General features: G+C 37.9%; 1 protein-coding gene and 1 long non-coding RNA gene across 3 annotated transcripts in view; both read right to left on the bottom strand.

Annotated features, from left to right (window-relative positions):
- The window catches only part of LOC120312488 (ras-related and estrogen-regulated growth inhibitor-like), a 35,568-nt gene extending 24,692 nt beyond the window's left edge, over positions 1-10,876 (bottom strand). The window contains exons 1-2 of one of the 2 annotated variants that reach the window (XM_039353263.1): positions 10,227-10,876; positions 1,892-2,097 (exon numbers count right to left, since the gene is read on the bottom strand). In XM_039353263.1, coding sequence (XP_039209197.1) covers positions 1,892-1,967 — 76 coding nt within the window. In that variant the 5' untranslated portion in view covers positions 1,968-2,097; positions 10,227-10,876. The remainder of the gene's footprint in view (positions 1-1,891; positions 2,098-10,226) is intronic. The other variant, XM_039353261.1, reaches the window with a different exon arrangement.
- Positions 10,877-18,948: 8,072 nt separating this feature from the next.
- Positions 18,949-21,401, bottom strand: LOC120312487. Its single transcript, XR_005557908.1, has 2 exons — positions 21,270-21,401; positions 18,949-20,785 (listed from the first exon to the last, which is right to left on the bottom strand). It is a non-coding gene; the product is annotated as an uncharacterized LOC120312487 (long non-coding RNA).
- Between the last annotated feature and the right edge of the window lie 3,333 nt (positions 21,402-24,734).

The following is a 24,734-nucleotide window of genomic DNA, read 5'->3' as shown; positions in this document are numbered from 1 at the left end:
TACATCCAGGTAATTAGGAAGCAGCATGGTGACAGGGTAATCAATAGTCCAATAACGAAATCATTCATATATCTGTCAGGTTACATCGTTAAAATTCCCTCTCTATTTCCCTTTATTATTATATCGTATTCAAATTAATACATTTCTAGGTAAAGCTCAATCAATCAATAGAATTGTCAATAACATTTTACTTATACATATCCAAGTCTTGTTTTTAGGTTTTACTTAATTCCATTTACCATGTTCCAATTTAGCCTTTAATAACCATAATATTTAGACTTCGAGTAACCCTAATTTTCCTTATTTCATTACAAAATAATTATCATGTGTAGAATACATATATTATTCCAAAAATTATGTTCTTACTTTCTTTCATAGATATATTCTATTTCTCATCCTGGTAGGTCCTCATTAACTAATAAAATATCTTTCATAGGTCAGTCTGAATTTCAAGGACGGTCGTAACCATCACTCATTCAGTGTTGTTGTAACTTTGAATGGACTTTTCTATCTTTTTTTCTTTTTTCCTTTTCTTATTTACTAATCACTCTTCTTTTACTTTACTTTTACTTTCCTTGTTTATAATTTGTATTGCTTTTATTTTGCAAAAAAAAATAACATTGATTTAAAAGAATGCAGCTTTATCTCTCTTTTTTTTTTTCAAATTTCCAGGAGGGTCTAAAAAAGACATGCCTATTTAGCAAGAAGTCCTTTGCTTCCATATGTTACAAAGCATTTTTTTTTTCAGATCATTTTCAGAGCATATCTAGTGTTAAAATACATCCCTCGGTAGGCAATTCGAGAAATTATAAGGTCATTGCCAAACAAAATCTTCTGCTATATTTGCTTTAATAAATCCTAAGGACTTGCAGATATGGTCTCAGTGGCTAATGCCTGATGAGTCAATAACCATTCAAACAGTTCTTGAAATATCTATTTCAAATACCTTAGGTCTTGACTAGAATCATAGAAGTTATCTGATCTCTGGGATCAAGCAAGGAGACAGAAATGAGGGCTCTAAGGCACTATAACAAGAAAGAAAATAAAGCATAATAAATAATTAAAGCTCCCCTCTCTCACACACACACATACACACACTCCATTTTTGCCAGAGCATTCCTATGAGAAACATTGAAGGACAATATAGACTTTTTCATGGTAAACAGGAAAGGCCAATTACAAACAGCTGCTTCACAAAGTCAACTCAGAAATAAAGAAGGGCATAGATATCTACCTACACACCATGATAGCAACTAAATAAGGAACAGACCCCAAATCACCATCCCACACAATTACATCAGCAGTTTACTATGGAGTTGCTGCTCTATATTAAGTCTTATAGCTTGCTGATTTAGTAGGAAGAATCAATCAAAGGTAATGAAGGTCAAAGTTAATTGAAGAAGTTTCTAGAAATAGATATCAGATGACAACACATGGTACACTGTACCAAATCTAAGTAAAACCAGAGTATTACGAATAAAGTGAAGCAGCCTGTAATTATCTCCATCTTTAAGGACTTATTGGTAAAGGGCAAGACCACAAAACAAATCAGCCTGGTGTTCTGGGAAATGCTAGGCAACCTCCCAAACTTAAAGTGCATGAGTTTCTATTAAGAAGGCAAGCCAATTAAACTTAGAAATGCCAAGAAAAAGCAACATAAGGCACCATTACAAGGAAGGAGTTGAGGCCGAGGCACAGGGTGATGCCAGAACTGAGCACAATCACCCCATTTTTGTTCTTGTTGAACTTGGAAGACCTCGCAGAGAGCAAAACATCAAATCAAACCAAAAGGATTTCCAATTAGCACAGATAAATGATGTGCATGCATCTGTCAATTACAAAATGGTTTTAGACATAGGAACCTGAGGCTCTCCAGATACTGGTCACCTACCAGAATTGCTTAACTTGTAGAATAATCCTAAAGCACTGGTATTGGGTCTGCAGTTGTGTGTGGCCTGCAAAGGCATTTTCGGCAGCCCTCAGTCCTCTTTTCAGAGTTGGATGATGATGAGTTTGGTGCATTCACCACTGGCAACTGCCTACAAAGTCCCTGCAGTTTTCTTGGCAAGATTTCAGAAGTAGTTTTCTATTATATACCTAGAACAAAGGAGAAATTTCCTGATGGAACCATAAACCAGTGGAATGGCTTGCATTCGGAAGCTGTGGGTGCTCTATCACTGGAGGCTTTTAAAAAGAGACTGGACAGCCATTTTTCTGAAATAATATAGGGTCTCTTGCTTGAGCCGGGGGTTGGACTAGACGACCCCCCCCCCAAGGTCCCTTCCAACTCTGTTATTCTGCTATTCTGTTATTTATTGCTCCCTTCCTAGAGCTAAGAGAGAGCAACTGGAACAAGTTCACCCAGATGTTTTGTGCTTAAGGCAGGACAAGAACACATGATCTCTTGGTGCTTTAACTGACACACCAAACTGACTCTCAGCTGATTTTAGTAGGTTAAAGTTAAATTGAATGATTTACAATTGGTTATGGGGGAATATATTGTTCAACTTACTAAAAATAATGGATGTTTTAAAGTACAGCCTTTACTCTAAATATGCCCATTTTCTGCTATAAAGTGATTATTTTCACAATGAAGAACCAATTTTTATTGGGAACAAACATTATTCTAAATTGACCAGCCCAAAACAAGGAGTTTTGCAGAAAGGATCATTATTCTCTATATTTTCAGCAATTCCACTGCTAATGATGTGTCATTTGGACTCTTTTCTATCCAGCTGACACAATTCAGCCAAACTGAAGGACTGGCCTTTTACTGTCCATCTCAAATATTAAACCCACAGGTCTATTTTATATAAAACACTAAAACTTTGATTGTGGCTTAATATGTTGTGCAAATCCTTACTGCAGTTTATTCAATGAATCATTATTGAAATCGTACTTGAGCAATGTGTGAACCAAATTAAAGATTAGGTAGGGTTTACTTCTAGGAATTTTGAATAGGATTAACAGAGTAAAACAAACTGAAAATACATTTTGCCCTTTTCCTCTAATGTAACATTTTAATGATCACAAATATATTTGAATACAGGCAATCCTCGACTTATGCCCACAACTGAGTCCAAAATTTCTGGTGCTAAGGGAGAGATTTGTTAAGTGAGTTTTACCCCATTTTACGACCTTTCTTGCCACAGTTGTTAAGTGACACTGCAGTTAAGTAACACTGCAGATAATAACACAGCTGTTAAGAGAATCTGGCTTCCCCATTGACTTTGCTTCTCAAAAGGTCACAAAACGGGATCACATGAACTCGGGAACATTACAACCGTCATAACTAGGAGTCAGTTGTCAAGCACCTCAATCTTGATCACATGACCACGGGGATGCTGCAAATGGTTGTAAGTGTGAAAAATGGTCATAAGTCCATTGTTCAGTGCCATTGTAACTTTGAACGCTCAGTAAATGAACTGTTTTAAGTCAAGGACTACTTGTAGAGCAAATCAATTTATTGAAAGACAAAAATAACATTAAATCATTATATATCAACATAAATAAGGTATTTTCATGAAGCACCTATAGTTTTAACAAACAAAGTAATGAGGAGTGACATTGTCTTAAATTTTTTCAAATATCTTCAAGTAGTTTTGAATTTGAAAATCCCTGAGATGATATTTAGGGACCTTCAGTGGTCCTTGGGCCACATTTTAAGAAACAGTATCTAGAACAACCTAACCTCACCCTCAGTGCACAATTCAATTCATATTTTCGAACTTAAAACAGCAAAGCCTGAAGGACTGGACTAATATACTTGCAACACCTTCTGTAAGGTACATGGCTGCCTTCTTTCACTTTTATGGAAAGACATATTTCCTCTGAGAGTTTCACAATAGATACAAATAAAGCAAAATATTTCATTTAAGGTAAGCAGTATTGTACTCAAAAAGGAAAAAGTGATGAATTACCACAAGGATTCTATCTGCATTGTTTCATAGCCATTTTCCACTTGTTCTGACATATTTCCAAGTGCTTTCCACTAATAAGGAAAAACTTCCTGATGGTAAGAGCTGTACAATAGGGGATTAAAACACAGATAGAAGCTCTGTGTTCTCCATTTCTGGAGATTTTTTAGAAAGAGACAAGACAACCATACCTCATGGATGATTTAATTGGTCCCTCCCAACTGTATATTTCTGTGATTATATAATTCTATGCCATGTGCAAATGCTAAGAGATTAAATCAGTTTTTTTTAACCTGGCATATTCCAGATAAAACATTTTTTTCCATTTTCTCTGCAAAGTTATAGTCCTGGTATAACTGCAATACATCAGGAGGGAGAAAGCAGACTGAATAAAAAAATCAGAAACGGCAGGGCTGACTACTCCCCCCACTCTTTCTAAGCCAATTGTTTTGTCAGTCAATTCTTATTTCAGCATTGACAATGGCTTAGGATGCTCTATCATACCTGAAGAATTATTTATTTATTTATGGGCTTATATAGCCACCTATCTCACATGACGACTCTAGGAGGCTCACAACAATCCATTAAAAATAGCTAAAAACAAAATTACTCTTACCCCCCCCCCAGGCACCAAGACCAATCATCTTTACGAGAGGGTTTATCATCTGACATTCAGAGGCTGCAAACCTTGGTGTCCCAAGATTTATTTTTTTTAAAGAGCAGATTCCGCAGTCTGAAAAAATTTGGGAAACCTATGTTTAAGGGGATGAAGAAACAGGCTGTGTGGTATACATAGCTCTGTCTTCCAAGAACATAATAGTTGTGTGGGGTAAAGATCATCTTGGGAACTACCATTATGTCCCCACCTCCGGTGACTATTGCCTATTTCTTACCTAATTGTAGGGTTGATTTACAAGCAGAAGCAAAAATATATGACATGATATAGGTAAACCTGCCATAAAGAACTTTTTAATAGTGTTCTTTCTCCAGGAACAAGAAGTGATTGTAGTGTTAGACTCTTCATGAACTTGCATGACTGAACTTTAAACAGACAGAGGCAAAAATGATTCCCCCCCCCCTCAGATTAAGACCATAAAAGTTCTAACGTATACTTAAAGCTGCCCCCCTTTTTTTCTGGAGAAATCAGGGTCTATGCTAGAAAAATGAATTTTTGTAAAAGGGTGGAAAAAGTGGTTAAGTGTCCTTTCAAGATACTTTTTTTTATCCTATTTCACCTCCTCCCCAGCTCTAAGCAGCACATCGGAATGCCTCTGACAGCCACCAGTGGAATACAGAACAAACATGCTTAATTGGGTGTCTTTCCTTGTTACTCACATTTCATCCATGGCAAGTCTGGCAAACTGCAAAGCCCACAATGCTGTGATGGGGGCGTAATGTGTGGGCTGAAACTGTAAAAGTTGCTTTCAGTGCAGGGGTTTTAAAAATGCATGTGCAAGACTTTATTTTGCCTTGGTTAACACGCCTACCAAGGTATGCTGTTGAGTCAAATAGGTACAGCATTGGGACTGGCACCCCTTGATTATCAGCGACCCCCCACTCACTCTTGGAGGCTTGGTCACAATCCAGTCAAAACTAGTATCATTATTATATGTCATGCATGTATATAAGAACTCAGACTGCCTGTTATCTTGCAGAGTACAAGAAGAGAGATCCCAATCCTCAGTAGATTGCAACTTAAAATCGCTCCCTAAGAAACATGCAAGTTAAAATCTGAGATGAGGAAAGAAAAACATTGGAGAGAAAAAGGAGTTGAGGCTGATATATGTAATTTTCAAAGGTATGCGCTTAGGCTGAGTTACAGGAGGACAGGAGGATATGGCGGGGAATATGTTCCCACTCAGGTCTGAGGACCATTCCTGCCAAATCAAGTTTTCTGTTGTATTGTTGAAGATACCTGTTCTTCTGTAGTAATGAAATGTAGCACCTGAGCTTTTAAATAAAATGGAGTGTTGGAGCTATTCTTAAAATAATTTGCTTCCTGAAATGTGATCACGCTGATACCAATAATCATGGTCTTCACAAAAGAATACAATTGCTTCTGAAAGGAATAGTGTTTCCTATATTTATTTAAAGAGTTTTACTGAAATGCAGCTGTAAAATATTATGCAAATCCAACTGCACTAGTAAATCATTGCTTATAGATAAATATGTTATTTGAACCCAGTCAAATATGACTTATTTTAGAAAATGTTGCTTAACTCTGGCTTATTGTATGGTATAACCCTAAAAAATGTGACTTACTCATCCAACTAGGTTGAAAACAAACTATATATTGTGTACACTTGAAAAAAAGAAAAAGAAAAAGCAGAGAGGGGGGCAGCTGTCTAGCTGGACTTACCCAAACCTTGAAGTATAATGGGATAGAAAGTAAGATGTCTACTCTTGTTTTTATAAATCTGTTGCTTATAACTTGTAGCTATGTAAAAATAAAATAGTTTGTTATCGCCGGCATGCATGTGTGGATTTATTAGATTTTAGTATTTGGGGTTTTACTTCCATAGGCTGTCTGGAGTCACTTTGAGTTGGGCAGCCATATGTATATTTTGTTAATAAATAAATAATAAATAAAACTTGTCAATACTTTTTTATTATAAGGAATTAAACAAGGCAAATTCACTTCCCATCACTCTAGGAAATGGGAACACATAAGGGTATTGTTGGCAGTAACACATTATTTCTTTTGATAGATAAGAACTGCTGAATCAAGATGGAGGGAATACTCCAAGCTGAAAGTACAGTAACCTTAAAAGTTGCTCATCAAAACAGAATAGCCATATTTGGTTCAACAGTTACAAGAAATAAAAGCTAGCTTGGAGGCAGCAGTATAAAGATTATACCAAAGTAGAAACTAAGGAGATCCATATGGTAGATGAATTGGCTTTTTTAAAACTGAGATTTATTTTTTCCTTCAGAATTCCATAGGGATGAGAAAAAGATCTAAAATAGGATCTTTCTTTTTCAAATAAAACATCATGTACACCAACGCTGTGTTATGTGTACCACCACTGGTGGTGCTTAGGATTGCCCTAGATAAGATGTAATTCTCTACTCCAAATCTGTGCTCAGGAGAGAGAAGAGAGAAAACAAAGAGCAATGGAGAAAACAATCTCCAAACCAAGCATTCTGAAGCAGTACCAATCAGGAACAATCAGAATGGCATTTCCCAAAATACTTACAGGAAAAGACTCTTGTTATTGACAGGTGTCCATGGGGTGAAGTTTTAAAAGACAAGACAGCAACAATATTGGAGCCCTCTCTTTTTTATGTGCGTCACACTTTTTGATGGTCCCTTTTCTGTGGGGCAGGCACGAGAAAGAGGTTAGGACTTGGGAACAGCTGGTGATCAGAGAGAGAAGTGGTGCCATCTATGAGTTATTGTTCAGATTTGGGTAGCTATCATATTTGAATTGTATGGAGGTTATCATTAGGCTGAGACACAGTTCTTTGCAATATGCAACTCTGTTGTAAACAGATCTTTGATTTTCTTTTAAATTAGAAGCTAGTTGGTGAAATAGAATCACAAACTTTTCCCCCATGAATTAACATCACATCCCTCTTAGTGATGAAATCATTTATTATTCCAAGTTTTAGTTACAGCAGGATTGTTAAATTATCACTGCATTTACAAATTGCAATTCATAAATATAATAACATAATGCTAGTTATCATAAAATATATATTTCTTGGAAAAAGGCAAGCTTTTTATTTCTACCCTGGTGGCATTCTTGACAGCATTATTGATGAGACCTAAGAAACAAAAGGGTCAAGAGCCACTGATGCAAATATCTGTTCTCTCACCAAAGGTGGAATGACTCTGAAACAAAGTGGACTGAGAACCCTCTGCTTTATTCCGAAATCATCGCTAGTGTAAAATATGAAGGAAAGTGGAATTAACCAGGTGGTGGTTGCAATAGAGCAGTACTGTATAATTTATCCCCCCCCCCAGTATCAAAAATCAGTGCAAGAGTAACAAAGGAAGAGAGTGGGACAATGTGTCTATGTTTCAGAAGCTTAAGGCAGGAATGCATATATACCCCAAGAAACAGATTCCATCAAAGGATCACTTTACCAAGACAATCTGAACAGAACTTTCACTGAGCTTCATAGAAATGTGCTTGACTTCTTTTGTTATTTAGTAGAAAATGCAACAGAAGTGTAGTAAATCTATGTGGTTTTCTAGATGAAGAGAAGTTCACCAAAGGAAAATATGTAGGTATAGATAGATAGGATTAAAAGATTTGATCAATTCTATACAGTAAAAGAGCTTGCGTGTCTACAAAGGAAAGAAACTTGCTTCACAAGGTACAAATAGCAAATGTTAATGATAGTGCCTGAGGTGATTTTTTTTTTCCTTCTGGAATGCAACTCCGGTACTATACCTTGAGATTCTTTGTATATTTGCCTTGCTTATGTTAACAAAATGCTATTGATTTAAAAAAACATTATTTTACTTTTTCTAAATTGTGGACTGCCCAAAGTCATGTATATGAATTGGGTAGCCTATGAATTTACTAGATAAATAAATACTCTAAGTGATGGAAGGCTAGGATTTGGATAATTGCAGTTCAAATTTTAATTTGTATTTTGACAGCAACATGAAAGAAAGTGATCCATGCAGCATTTATTTGAATTTCACCATGAGCACACTACTAAAAGAAAATTACCTTCAGTTAAACCAAAAAAAAAAAAGTACATTCCTGCTTTTGATCTTCTTGATTTTTATACGCCTGCTCTATTCCCTGTTATACAATCCTCATACTTTCTTTATATGTCCAAAGGCTGTTGGGGTATATTTTGGATGAAGAGTTGGTTAGATGCAAAGATGTACTATGGACAAGACTGGAGCCAAATGTAGACTTCTCATATTTGAGCCCTCCCCCCAAATAAGTCTTAAAAAATGGTCTTTTTCCTTCTTTTGAAGATACAGATCAACAACGTATGATTTAAATACTGTGGGGAAGAAGTTTCATGGCAAACTATATAGGTGGAGAATGCAACTATGCAACAGGTCTATCTTTTAATTCCCTCCACAGTATCAAAGAAAATTGGGAATAGAAGTCTCAATATGACAAATGTAAAACAAGAATGACCACGAGCAGCTGACACACTCTAATTTCAGCCTGGGAGATCTGGGTTGACGTTTTTTTGCCACACACGTATAGCTAAGATTCATGGGACAGCAGGATTTAAGCCCTATTAATAAAAGCAAATAAAACAGGAATGACAAAGCCACAGCTACTCAGGCAACCCATAAATCACTTGTGAACAAAACCTGTGTTTTGTTCAGGTAACTTCTTTTGATTGTGCTTCTGATCCAGAGTGCTGGAGAAAGCAATCAGTGATCTGATTCCATTGGGAACATCTTGCTTTCCCAACCAAAAGGGAAAGGTATTTTCAGAATAATTCAGCACAGATATATGGTAAACTTTGCACAAAAGCTCAGGCCTTAAATAAAACTGTTAATTTCAAAAGGCTCACAAGAATAGAACAGAATAGAACAGAACAGAATAGGAGCCAGGAGGGACCTTGGAGGTCTTCTAGTCCAGCCCCCTGCTCAAGCAGGAGAACCTAAATTTGGATTCTTTCCAAATTGCAGCACAGACATTGAATTAAAAAGTTTCTATACTAGTCAAGTGGCAATTTATTGAAGGCTTGTGCATTCTGAGAAATTGAGTAAAACTATAAGGAAAGAACAGAACAAATAGAAGTAATGCTCCCCTATCTAATTGAAAAATAGACGTATTTTTTTTTTCTGGAAGGCAGCTCCACCACTATAATTGGGAGATCTGAGTGTTCACTTTGTACAACTGCACACAGTACAGCAATGATGTTGCAGCACTACATGAGTTTCTGAGTTCGATCAAGCATGAAGGGTCCACATATTCCCCGGCTCTCCCTCGGGCAGCCAGTGGGGGTTCAGCGCTTCTCCTCCTTTTCTAACCTCCAAATCGTACCATCACCTGGGACACTAACCGATCCTCGAACGATCACGCGGTGTGGAGTTTTCGGTTTGAAAATCTCCGAATAAATTGGCGATGGGAAATTTGCCACGACAGAGAGGCTTCACTTTTGACAGGACACGCGGCTGCGATTTCTCCGGAGAGCGAGAGGAGAGGAGGCAGAACTGCAGGACTTCGGTAACTGACGCCTCGACCTGGAGGGCAGAGGCGGGTTGCCTGGCTTTTGGGGAAGGAAGTGTCGGGATTCGAATAGGGAAAGAGCACGGCGGCTCAAGACTTCCCCGCCCCCCCCCGCCCCCCGAAGAAAAGGATGGGAAGAAGCCGGTACCTGTTTTGCCCACGGCGCCCTGTCCCAGCACCACCAGCCTGAGAGTCCGTGCGGGGGTCAAGCTGACGGCTCTGCGCAGCGGCCGCGGGAAACTCATGGCCAGGGCGGCGCTCGACGGCTCGCAGGACGCGTGAGGGGATACAGCTGCTCGCTGCCACCGGGAACCCCATCCACCGCCCGGGCTCCGGAGCTCAAGCCACTCGGCACTGGGGCGTCGACGGCTGTGTGAGGAGGGGGCGTGGAGCTCCGCCCAAGAGGGGCTGAGCAGCGCCGTCGGCTCCTCCTGGGATCGCGTAACCCAGTTCTGGGGCCGCCGACCCCGCCCCTCGCACGCGAGAGAGGCTAAGGCGCACAGAAAAGCGAGGGGGGGGAGCGGGGGAGAACCACGGCGGTCGGACGAGCCCCGCTGCAGCGCCCTCAAACTAGCCCTCAAACTCATTCGCCACGGCAAGCAGGAGGGAAGCTGGCACTGGCTGCGCCCTCCTCAGTCGCCGCTTCTGGGCATTAGATTAGTGGGGGCGCGTGACCTCCGCACAAAGTGTGTGTGTGCAGGAGTGGGGGTTACTGCCGCTGTTGCTCCGCGTGGCTCCGAGGCGCTCCCGGAAACGCTCGGTTCGAGCGTCTGTGGAGATTCTCAGTCATCCAAGTCCTAATTGTCTCAACGGTGCCTTTTTTCAAAAGGCAACTGGACTGGGGTTTTTTTTCCCCCTTGAGGAAGACATTTAGCTTCTCATCCAAGAAGCTTCATCGGTTCTGGCCCGATGGATGAGAAGCAAAACATCTTCCTCACAAGGAAAAAAAAAAACAAACCCAGTCCAGTTGCCTTTTGAAAAAGCACCTTTGAAAAAGCTGGATTCGAGCGCATCCAAGAACTGGTCGAAACGCACCCTCTTGCCTTCCAGGGTCCGAGACAACAGGAACTGCAGCCACGGCTACAGAACTTATACTGTAATTGCACTTCTCTGGAGGGTGGCAGGTCAGGCAGGGGAGATGCGTTACTTCATCCTTTCTCCTATTATCCAATTTAAATGAAGGATTGGGAGTACGTACCGTGCTTTTACGGTTGGTTTAGCCATGATTTATTAAATAAACCACGGTTGGGGTGTATAAGATGCTAGCTCATCGTTTAGCGTTATGGTATCTGCTTGCCAGATCGCCCACAGTTGGTTGTTTTTGCTACGGTTACTAATAATTGCAGTTAATGACATACATCTTCTCCAGAAGACTAAATTGTTAACAGAATGTTCAACGAAGGCAACAATCTTGTGGCACCTGAACATATTATGCTGTGAGCATTTATATTGTTTAAGTTTTCATATTGTTTGCCCAGGCAGCTGGGCAAAAATCAAGGGAGCAAGCCAGCACAGTTTTCAATAAATAAGCTGGGAGAGATAAATACAGAATCTTGGAAAGTGTATCTCTTTGAATACTTTGAAAAGCTTCTTCCCAGACTTTACTCCACCTGTACCGACTTGTTGCTTATGAAATAAACTGCGAAGTGATTTGCCCACTCTCCATTTTCAACCATTGTGTTTCCGTCCTTGCTCAGCCTTCCGAAAATTTCTTGTACATATGTGGTAGTTGAATATCAGAGCCTTTGATTTATAAATACGTGTACACATATACTATTGCAACAACTCATACTTAACACTTGATAATTGTATTAGTATGATTTTCTGTGCAATGGTGGATTACCATTTTTTTCTGGGATTTTTACAATTTCCCAGTCCAGCATCCAACTTTGGAATTATTTGAAAATCGGTCATTCAGTTACTAATCAAGTCCAACTCTGCTTAGCCGAATTCAAGATCAGCCAGTAGTTACTAGGATCAGTTAGCTACTGTGACATACAAAACAGTTGCGTATTTATAAGTGAAGGAGCACTGATGTAGAGAGCTTGGGCAGATAAAATCTGGGAAATTACATTTTTCTATGTCTTTAACAGCATATTTATCAGGTGCAACTTCTGGTACACAAATACAGGGATGGATAAGATTCTTTAAAGGTTAAATTTCTATCCATCATTGACCAAAGCTAGAGAAAAAAATAGACAACCTTATCTGGTTTTGTGCTTCAACCGAATTGCCTTTATTGTAATATAAAATATTCATTTGACTAAAATCTCAGATAACTTAAAAGACATTTTGTGTGTTTCAACTAAGTAGTCTGAAACAAAAAAAAAGTTCTGCTTCTTGCTGGATGATGAATTTATCATTGAATGAATACTTTCCTTGTCATTCCAATAGTGCTGGTTCTTGCTTCCAACTATGCAAGAAATCCTTCCTTCCTTTGCATGGGACCCAGATGCTCTAAAAGATGGAAATTCACTGAACAGTAAGCAAATTGCTATGCAGTGGAAAATGTAAACTATGAGAGGAAATGCCAGGCTATTTCCCAAGGGTGTTTAAAGAAATGGCCCATCAAGAAACTCCATATTATTCAGTGGGACCACAAGCATTTTCCAACTGAAGACTGAATAGACAATTGTGGAGGAACTAATAGGACCGATTTGGACTGTTCTCCTTGTCTCAAGATAGGAGAGATTCAAGTTTCTTTCATACCTCTTTAGAAAGAGTACAATGTGATAACTGCTAATTCAAAAGATTGTGCTAGCAAATAACCAATCAGTAGCCCAGTTAATTTCAGGACAGGCTTGAAACTGTACTATTGCCAAGACACTAAGCCAGTGATACAGAGCTAAACATAGCCCACCAACATCTCTTATGTAGTACTTTTGCAAAAAGGATGAGATTGAAATGTTTAGTCTTCTTCTCTTTCTCCTTTTTTGGAGTTGGGGAGAAATGATGGGGGGGATTAAGAGACAAAATACATCTCTTAAATTTGTCTTAAAGCCTTCTTTTGATATTTTTTGAACATTTTCCCATAAAATGGATGATTTCTCCTCTGTTTTGGGAATGCAGTTTTCAGCATGCTGCACAAATCTTGGTTTGACTCACAGATTGATAGAAGGTGTATATTCCTGAGCTAGGCTAGTGAAAATTAATTAGAGTTTCAGAGTATCTCACCAAATTGTTGATGGTTTTTAATTATAAAACTTACAGCAGGTGGCATAACTTAGCTGATCTTGGATGATTTTGAAAAAGCTAGCTAGATTGGACACGTTTAGTAATGATGGGAGAACCACCAGAAAAATAGTGTAGTTAATGGGAAGTTAAGGAAAAAATCCAGAAAAAAGCCATGGAAAATAATTTTTGTACTGTTGCCATCTCTGATTTCTGGTATTCCAGCTTTTATCAGATAACTACTCTGCTTATTCATGGATTTTTGTTTGAGCGGATCCATGCACATGTGGATCACCAATCTGCGGTGACAAATTTTCCCCTTATTATTTCTCTCTGTGCAGAATAGCTGTCTTTCGATCAACTGCACTTCTGCCTTTTGCCTGCAAACCTCTTAAAAGTCACTGGTTGTAAAAAGGCCTTGCAGCTTTCATAACAGGAAGGAAAAGCTTTTATCCCACAAAGCCAGTCCTTTTTTTTTTGTCATAGAACGCACCAGAACAGTGTTCTAGCACCTTTTTTTTTGACGGATTTGCCTTAAATAGAATAAATTAAATTTATATTAAGAACTGAATATAGTTTTTTAAATAAAAAAATAACAAGATGTGAGTTCCGACACCTTTTTTCTTACAAAAATAGCACTGCACAAAGCTAATGGGGCTTCATCCCCTGATAAAAAGCAGGATTCACTGCTAAACAGAAAAATGCCTGGACAAATTTAGGTCCAGGTTTCCTACCTACTAGATCCTGTCATCCAGCTAAAATAACTAGAGACCTAGCTCAGTTTCGTAGACACTTTGGGACAAATTATATGGATTGGGAGTATGCTGCGATGAAGGAATGATCAAGAGACGAACACTATATTATAACAAATATTCTAATTTCACAAACGGAAAACTCAGTTCTTTTTCATATCAAGGCCGGAATTCTCTAACATGTTTTGATTCTGTTTCAGGAGGAAGGCAGAAAGCATATGTTCATTTTTAATTGCATTTTTTCTGCCATTCTTGAATTAATTGAGAGGAATGCCAATCTGTTCTAATAACCTTAATTTATGTGCTGATCATGTATTGGTAATACAGCATTTTTTTAAAAAAAATATTTTCTCTTTCCTTTTTCTGGCAACTTGTTAACAACTCTTCCAAGGGCCCAATGGGCAAAACCAGAAATTAATTTCTAATCAGAAAGATGACAGATGCCATCTTATCCAAAATCTGTGTGAAAAGATAACAGTATGATAAACTAAAAACAGGTTGCATTATGCCTACTGGTGAATTCTGTTTTCACTTACACAGAGGTCACTACTGTTGGGGTCATCAAAATATTTACGTGTTTGGGATTGCGGCTTATGATGTTCCATCAAAATGCATTGTAAATTGGCTGCTTTTAAAAGAAAGTATTACTGACAATCTCATCCACCTTGGGTGAAAATTACTGTAAGGATCCATTTATTTTTATATCACTAGCATATGAATCCAAGCCACATTTCCTAATACTTTTTTCTCCCTCAGATGATCTGCACTGTGAGTGCAACCCAATAGCTGTTATTATGGTTTGTTACACAGTCAGCTAGATGTTCAGACTGGATTTGGCATTTTTATCCACCTTCCTCAGGACCCGAGGTAGGCAGGTGTTGATGTTTTGTGGTGTTAGAGGCATAGTCACAGGATGTAAGCTGTTCCAAGTAAAGTTGCCTTTTGCAATTGACTGATGGTGAATTTGTCAATGCCAATGGTGTTCAAGTGATGTTCCAGTTGTTTTGGGATGGCATCCAAGGCACCTATTACAATTTAACAATGTTTATACTATTAATATTGTTATTATTGCCCTGTTCAATAATATGTTCCTCCTGATCAGGAAATCTCAGAATTAGCAAAACATTTCAGGTACCCTCCTACATCCCAGCAGTTAGAGCAGAATATGATTTCTTGCAGGCAGTTATAAAGGACACTACCAAAAATAGAATAAACACCCTGGGCTTTATGACTTTTATAAATGAAGCAAGAGTTTCATAATTCTACCTCTGAGGCATTTTCCTCTCCTTTTCTTGCAATATGGTCTTTCTCCTGTAGAACCTGACTCTAACTATATAACATAGACTGTTTACACAGCAGCATTTAGTGGCAAGATCAAACTTGCTGTAACAACTATTCTTTCCATGCGTGTAGCCTGCTATTTTTTGCAACTATTCTATAGAGGGTTTAGTCAATAGCAAGTACAAGTTTTGTTGCCCATCCTTATAACAGGCTGAAAAGGCAACTCTCAAAACCCATATGCGGTGCTCTTCATCTTCCATTCAGCTGTGAACATGCCACATTCACACATACAAATGGACCAGTCATCCAAGATTGGAATCAGACTTATTTGTGCTTTAGTCCCATTTCAAACATTAATCATACCTAGGTAAATCATGCCTAACATAAGAAGGTTGACTTCAATAGCTTTCTAATTATGCCTTCAGATTTTCAGGCACAATGGCTGAAAATTAGTGGTAGGTTTTTTCCCAATCATTTTAAAGTAAGAAACAGAGAAAAAATATGGTGTATTCTAAATAGCTTTTTTTTTAAGGGGCACTTCCCTGTTCAAATAATCTGGTAAAAAACCTTTTCAGAAAATCCTGGTCCCATTTATAAATGTAGTTAAGTTGGAAAGGTCATCAATCACCAACCTATTGCAGCCCTCATCTCCCCAATAATTATGAACCCTGAACGCTAAAATTGCTCACCTCTGGATTATGCCATGGCCACAGCATACTTGCTTAAATAAAAAATGAATATATCCTGGGAACCCAAAAGAGGTTGCCTGTCTGCTTTATGTTTCCAGTCCTGCCACCATGCAATGAACTTCTGTTGGCAGATTGGTGAGAACGTTGCTTTGCAGTAAAGGGCACGAAAGGATCACCTGAGTTCCCCAGATGCAGGAATGCAAGAGAATCAGCCATTAGGAGAAACAATGGTTCTCGCCTTGCCTTTTAGATCTTTTCTCAGGAAGCATCAGCAATTCTACCATAATGCAGGGAGGGGGATGCTAGGCTTCTCCCTAGGGCAGGGATAGGGAACTTTGGCTCATTTATGACTTGTGGCCTTCAATACTCAGAATTCCTGAACCAGCCATGCTGACTCAGGAATTCTGGGAGTTGAAGTCCACAAGTCATAAAAGAGCCAATGTTGCCTACCCCTGCCCTAGGGCAAATAGGCAGCTGGTTAGACACACTTGTAGAAAGCTCAGCAAGTTCATTCCCATTTGAAAAAGAGAGCTGCAAGATCTCTCCATCTAAGTACATTGTGTTAACTGTTCAACCTCTTCCCCGTGACCGAACAGAATCTAACCCTCTGAATAGTTGGAACATCAAGACCATATATGATTGCAGTTGCTGCTTATTTGGGGTGATTTAATTTATTCTTGTTCCACATCTTCAACATGTTGTTTATCACGTAACTTTTGCTAAGGACTTTCTTGTGATGCTTTAAGTCAAGCTAAAACAAAACCTGCTATCAATGTTCAGTCTTGTTTTACTGCTAGATAAGCTTTTGTTTTGTTTTGTCAAGCCATTTGATAAACAACTAGCATGGCAATATATTCTTACAGGTGGCATTTCTAACACACCTTCTTTTTAATTGCATCATGTGTTTATCCTGGTTTTCTGCCACTCCTTAAATCAAGTATTAAACTTGAAAAAAAAGCAAATTAGTACTGTAATATTTGATAATGAAAACTCAGTTGAACTAATAGTGCCATGTTTAACTTATGTTACAGAATTCAATGTTAAACAAACCATAATTATTTGGGTTTATACATATTAAACCATAACATCGTAATGGCTGCACTCACACAGTGTAATAAATATATTGAAACAAGCCACAATATGGTTTGGAATATCCTGGATGCTTGGTCACAAAGTAATATTTTAACTGTCCACTGTTCTACCATTTTGTTGTTCATGAAATTTTATATAAAGTATTAATAAACATGCATTTACTTCTTGGCCCATCTTTTCTCCATTTGCAACAGTTTGATGTCCCTGAGCAGAACCCAACATTTTTGGAAAGGACCTTGCTTGTCCCATGAATTTACTAACCCTCCATATTACAGTAATGTATTTTGTTCATTTTCAGTGCTTGAGAAACAAGAGCCAGAATTCCACACCCAGTTTAGCTGTAGGGTTACTGGAGGCAATTAAGGTGTTTTTGTTATTTTTTTTTAATGTTAAGTATTTTTGCTTAAATTCTGCCAGTTCCCTGCCCTTCCAACCCCTGGGCTGTATTTTAAATCATTATTATAAGTAAGGATTACCCCAACAACTACAAAGTCATTTTCAATTCCCTTGTGGTTTATATATTTCTGAGCTGATGGAACTTCTTGCCCTTTTATCATTGGGAATAAATGAAGTAGCTGTTTATCACAGTAGAGCACAATTTACTAGTTTGGATGAGTGCATGTTATATGAAACTTGCACGCAGTTAATAATGTCATTTTAGTTCTCTACTTTGGAAGAAAAAAATATTCAGAACTGCTGACATTTTTCTTCCATGTCCAGATTTATTGTCACTCACTTCATAACCTCAAGACTAGAGGTCACACAAAGCTCCCTCTGATGAATGTTTGGAGTATACTGGCATGTTTCTTGACTATGAATGGATAATCGGAAGTACAACTAGTACTCTGGGTTTGAAACTGATTTTGCCACATACAGTACTGTTGTGCTTTCCACTGCTCTATACCTTAGAGAGAGCATAGGCTTTGTGCACAGAATTGGTCATCTCTAATGCTCATTTGAAATGTTAAGGAAAGAACAGGATGAGCACTGAGATATACCTGGTTAGTACACTGCATAATATAACAACAACAATAACAATAAAGTTGGAAGGGACCTTGGAGGTCATCAAGTCCAATCCCCTGCTCAGGCAGGAAACCCTATACCATTTCAGACAAATGGCTGTCCAGTTTCTTCTTAAAAACTTCCAGTGTTGGAGCATTCACCGCTTCTGGAGGCAGGTTGTTCCACTGATTAATTGTTCTGTCAGGAAGTTTCTCCTTAGTTCTAGGTTGCTTCTCTCTTTGGTTAGTTTCCATCCATTGCTTCTTGTCCTGCCTTCGAGCGCTTTGGAGAATAGCTTGACTCCCTCTTCTTTGTGGCAGCCCCTGAGATATTGGAACACTGCTATCATGTCCCCCCTCGTCCTTCTCTTCATTAAACTAGACATACCAAATTCCAGCAACCGTTCCTTATATGTTTTAGCCTCCAGTCCCCTAATCATCTTTGTTGCTCTTCTCTGTACTCTTTCTAGAGTCTCAACATGTTTTTTACATCATGGTGACCAAAACTGGATGCAGTATTCCAAGTATGGCCTTACCAAGGCATTGTAAAGTGGTATTAATATTTCACGTGATCTTGATTCTATCCCTGTTAATGCAACCCAGCACTGTGTTGGCCTTTTTGGCAGCTGCAGCCACACTGCTAGCTCATATTTAAATGATTGTCCACTAGGACTCTGAGATCCCTCTCAGTTACTACTATTGAGCAAGGTACCTCCTATACTATACCTGTACATTTGGTTTTTCTTGCCTAAATATAGAACCTTATTTTTAAGGCAGCTTCTTACCTTGGAAGGAAAGATCCTATAGTGGTTTAGAGGAGAGACAGTAGTATATTAATAGAGCATTTGCAAAACATTCAGACATAAAAAGCTCCAGGTCCAGGATGGACTTATACAGAAGCTTTATTTTCCCAATAATATTTTGGTTTATCCTAATCAGTTTTAGATTTTTTTTTATATGTTATCTGGCTGAAATTATTGAAAGCTGGTTCAGAATTGTTACAGGAAAAAGTTGTTATGGTGTAAAGTTGGGATAGAATCTGATAGAAAGATGAATGGGGAAAAGTTTGGCAAGAGTGTCCTGGATAACATTGTCCTGGTTCCATAGTTAGGAACTGTTTTGATAACCCTGTACATGACTACATTTTTATTCAATTTAGTAAATTGAATATCAATTAGCATAAGAAACAGAAATGTTTTGTAGAGTTCAGGAAAATAAACAAAAAGGACATCTGTTCCAAAAGACTAAAATCCTGAAGTTGGAAAATGTATTCTGAAACCAGGGAACCAGAACAACTGGCAACAGGCATCTGTACAATTGTTAAAATCGTGTTATCATACTGATGAGGCACCAACCTAACCACTCCAATCTGCTACCCCCCACAATTGTAGGGTACAACACTCTTCATTTCAGCAGATGAAAAGAGAAAGGGCTTTTGAACTTTAAGAGCTGTGCTAGCACAGTGGTTAGAATGCAGTATTGCAGGATAATTCTGCCTACTGCCAGGAGTTCGATCCACACCAGTCAAGGTTGACTCAGCCTTCCATCCTTTCGAGGTTGGTAATATGAGAAGCCAGAATGTTGGGGGCAATATGCGGACATTTGTAAACTACTCAGAGAGTGCTGTGAAGCACTATAGAACTGTGTATATAGGTCTAAGAGCTATTGCTGTTGAGCTAGGAGCTTAGGGCCAATGAGTCACTCCAAAATCTAGTTGATGTCACTGCCTATTTCAGGATGGAAGATTTGATGGGTGCTGTGTTTAAGGAAAGTGAAGTTCTAGGGACAAACTGTCACCACATAATTTAATGATACACAGAAATAATAAATACCTTATTAATGCTATTATCCATTATTGTGGACCTGTACGTTGGCCATAAATCTTATAATTATTCTCAGAAAGCAGTTGTTCCTAATTTGAGCTATGATTATCTTAAGCTCCTGAGCAACCAGATATTTTCTTCACAAAAGCCTGTGTGGCAGAATAACTTTTAATTAACCCTTGCTTGCATTCATATCGATTTTAATTACCTAAAGATTTTAGTGGTGCTTTGGGTCACTGAGAAATTTATGAGATTAAACTATATGTGATTCTTTAAAAAGTGCATATATTCACATACATATAATTTGTACATTTTTACTGTATACAGGGTTTTGATAGCAAAAGCAAAAGAATCTAACACAAAAGAACATTCAATAAAAAGGAATGGAAACTATAATTTATCTAAAAATGTATATTCAAATTTGATCAATAGTTAAATAACAAAAGACAAAATATATCCATCTTGATCCAACTGAGTCAAATATTGATGACTCTTTGGCAAATTCTTAGAAAAATCCAAGGGAGCCCAAGAATTTCATCAGTCTTGCTATCTGCCAGATTTCCTTTTCATTGTCCTTTCCTCAACACATAACTTGAAATTCAGATGCAGAATGGTGTAAATAATATGGAAGATGATTTGTAGCTCTCTCTCTCTCTAGCATCATCTTTCTGCATCCTTTAATACAAATCCAAAGAATATCATAAAGTTTTGTTGCTGAGTAGAAATAAGTACATTTCCAAACACCAGAACAATGAAATAGGCACTTTGTATGCTCAGAAATCTTAACAAAAAAACAGCTGCGTTTACACGATACAATGGCATCCATAGAGAAGAGGGGAAGGGATGTCCTTGCATATATCATTGTATCATTTCTCTCATTGTGGCTTCTTATGGATACCTATGCATGAAAAATTAAGAATTAATTATGATGAAAGGACTCAGCCAACTGAATATAACCCAGGCAACATATGAAATCTTGGCTGACTTGGGGTTTAATAATCCTCCACTTTTAAAATATTATTTCAATAACCTTTGGCTAGTCAATATTTCCTGCTCAGTTTTTTTCGGTTAAATTGTAAACAACACAGAAAAATCCTGGAACGACAGGATTTCCACAAAGGACCATAGGTAAAGATAATTTACAAGAAGTAATGATTGTGTCCTGTGGTTAAATTATATCTTATTTGTTTCCCACATACAACTAGCAGGGGGGGGAGGAGAGGGGGGACAAGAAGCAGCAGAGATTAAATTAAACAGCCGCCTATCTGTGTCTAGAACCAGAAAGCAAGATTAACTTTCAGATTAACCCTTCCATTTAAGTCCAGATAAAATAAGGATTAATGTAAACAAGATCAATCAGAGTAAACCTTTTACTTACTTACCTTTTACAAACCTTGATTCCAACTATAAATAAATTATTCCATGGTAACCATTATTTGGTCTACAGTCCAGGTTCAGATGATGTGGACCTAATGAGAATTTAATTTGGGATGCCATGTGAATATAGTCATCTTGATGCTGTTTTATCCTCATGTGCTCAGTAGTACAATTTACTAAGTTTGTGGAAGTGTAGTAAAGATGGAACATGGAGAAAAAATAAGATGGTAGATAAGAGGGCTAGCACAGAACTATTAAAAGCCTGACTCATGATAGTTCAAGAAGCCCTCCTTCTTTTGTACTAATTTGTGAACTAAATAGCCTTATTACAAGAAATTCACAGAAAAGTCAGTCTTAGTGATTTAAACATAATGTTTCCTAGTAAGTGTGCAAAGCCTTAAAGTAGTCTGAGCCTTCTACTAGTAACATAAGGATACTGATTTATGTGATTATTTTTCTTAGTTAAAATGAATGAAATATTATGTATGAACACTGCATAAATATATCTTTATATAACCCTGAAATCTCTTAATTTGGGATAGATTTGGGGCAACTGGATGGAGGCAAGCATTTACTGGCTGGATGCCCTTCCTGATGCCACGCAGAGTTTGCAGCAGATATTTTGTTCTTTGCACCCTAAGAGAGAAACATCTTCGGCTACCTAAGATTCAACTCTCAACTTTCTGAGTGGGAGGTGAGTGTCTTCACTCCTTGGCTACCATGCTACTCGTATGAACACTGTATCAATATTAATATTCATATCAATTATTACCAATATTATGAGATTAGGAATGGATTGTCCTTTTTTAAAGCTATTATGGTGGCTCTTGTTAAAAGTTAAAAACTTTTTCTGACTTACAACTAAGCATCAATTATTGATCCAGCTAGTATATGATATGATGATAAATTGTTGCAGTATTTTTTTCCATCATTGTTAATCAGGATTCCAACTCTATGTGCAACTCCCCACTTGTAACTCAGTGACTGCTATTTGCAGGCTGTCAGAATCCAGATTATTAAAATGTATTTTTGTTTGCAGTTAGAATGGATCTATAATATCCTACAAAAATAAACTAAAAATAAATCAAGCCATACAAAGATATTCCCCAAAACTATTGTTGGAATAAATAGAGCATATTTATCATTGCGGTGTGAGCATATTTATCATTGCGGTGTCAAGCCTCAAATGTTTGTCTAAGTCAGTGGTTCTCAACTGTGAATGACCATTTCACGGGGGGGCCAAACCATTTCACAGGGGTCGCCAAACAACGCAGTCCGCCATTTTTTCCCCTTTTCCTTAGCTGTGCTACTCTCTTTTATTCTATTGGCTTTTGAAAGCCAATAGAATAGACTCTCTTGAATAGAGTCTAATTCTATTGGCTTTCAAAAGCCAATAGGAATTGTCCAGGCTGTCTCTGCCCTGCTGAGCCCGCCAAAAGTCCCATTCTGCAAACGGTGCTGCACCAGTTGAGTAGTCCTCAACTTACGACCGGTTGAGTAGTCCTCAATTTACGACTAGTTGGGGGTCGCGGCATTAAAAAGGCTGAGAACCACTGGTCTAAGTAGTGTTTGCCACATGGTAATATTTATTTCAGATATTTCCAAAGGCAGAAGGTGCAAATCCAATTCTACTTTTCTCCTGTTGCTCTAGGAGTGAAACAGATTCACATAGATATTTTCCAGAGTTCTGGGGCTATGATTCTCTTTGCATATGTATAACTCTTTATAAGTCTCTGAGGAATATTTATTTATTCAATTTCTATAGCATCTGTTATAGCAATGTTAACATCTAAAAGGCACCAGTGACAGCTGTTTCTGTATCTTTGATTGGCAACATAATGTGCAAACCAACTTCAATGAGAAGGCTGCATAACAAGAGAATATGAACATTTTGCCTGCAATTTAAATTAGCGATGATCCATTGATAAACCAACCATCTCCTGATGCTGCAGTCTTTGAGCAATAGGTATGAATATTTACTATGAACCAGACCTAAAATCTAAGTCAAGAGGTTCACATATTAAAAAAAACCCCATGAATTGCTTTATTAATTATATAAATTCAATGAATATAAACATTTTAAAAGAAAAAAAAAAGGCCATGGACACAGGCTGAACCTTTAAAATATCCATGGCACTTGTTTAAGTGAAAAATTAACAAGCTTTAGCAACATGATTTTCGTAATCTATTCTTTCCCTAATGACAGTGTCCCTATTGATATCACTGAAAAAAATAAACCAAATACACGACTTTGCAACTAACAACAAAAGCTTTTTCTCGGTTTTTCTGTGTAAACTTCATAAGTTCCCAGAGGTATCGGCACCACAATTTGAGCATTTAAATTGTCCCAGATACACTATGGATACAGTAGTGCAGTTTAATGGGAACAAACCAGTTCTAATAAATACTGTAAGAGCTGTAGAATTATTTTATTAAACATGAAAACTACACTTCTGAACATTGTAAAAGCACTTCTGGCAGCCAAATTTTTTTAAATACCCCTCAGTCACATGGCTGCATTTCAAGTGCTTAGCAACTGGTTCACATTTACAACTGGTTGCAGCATTCTGCAGTCATGTGATCATAATTTGCAATTTTTCCCCCCAGTTTCCAGCTAAAAATGTCTGTTTGAGAAAATGGGTTAATACATTTCAGTTAGCAATCAGTGTAAAACCAGTTGTAAAATCGGGTTTGGTCATGTGGGTGCCTTGACTTACAATTGGTGGGCCTTATGATTGAAATCCCAGTCCCAATTATGCTTGTGAGTCAAGGACTACCTGTAGAAAGTCAGTTTAAGGAGAACATAATACATATCTAAATCCAAAATTAATATATATTTAGTATCATTGACTTGCAAAGGAGCTTATAATGATGCTATGATAAATGAACAATGAATTATTATACATATATTCACCCTTTGTTTTTTAGTGTTGCTCAGCTCAATTTACCGATAGGTACCATTGCTGGAATCTTTATCAGAGCTTCCACATTCTAGAGGCATCTATGGGAAGCTTGTCTCCAAGTATATCCAAATACTATTCACATGTACTGTAATGGTGAGTCATCCTGTAGTTTACTTATTCTTTGTTTGAGTGACATATAAACCTGTTCCAAGAAACTCTCCATGATGTTTGGCCAAAACTTTCAATTTGAAATCATAGTTAAATCAGTTTGTGAATCCTGGCACATATTAACCATCACAAAGCTGTATGCAAATCCATAATCTTACCTTATTTTGGGTTTGTTATACTCTGCTCATTTCTCCTGAGTATTGACACAAGAAATGGAGAAAACAAACTAGCAATTGGCCCTGAGTACTTTCCTCCTCTTCTAAACCGTGGTCAGAATATGTCCTGGTTTATGGAATGGGACAACTCACTACAGCCAACTCACAGTAGCCAACTCATCATGGCCAACTCACCATGGCCAATTCTTCACAAGACAATTCAATTCAATTCAAATACAAAAGT

This window comes from Crotalus tigris, unplaced genomic scaffold, assembly GCF_016545835.1.
Source record: "Crotalus tigris isolate CLP2741 ecotype Arizona unplaced genomic scaffold, ASM1654583v1 scf7180000018504.2861643, whole genome shotgun sequence".
Classification (NCBI taxonomy): domain Eukaryota; kingdom Metazoa; phylum Chordata; class Lepidosauria; order Squamata; family Viperidae; genus Crotalus; species Crotalus tigris.
The sequence above is the reverse complement of the archived record's forward strand: the minus strand, read 5'-3'. Positions and strand labels throughout refer to the sequence as shown.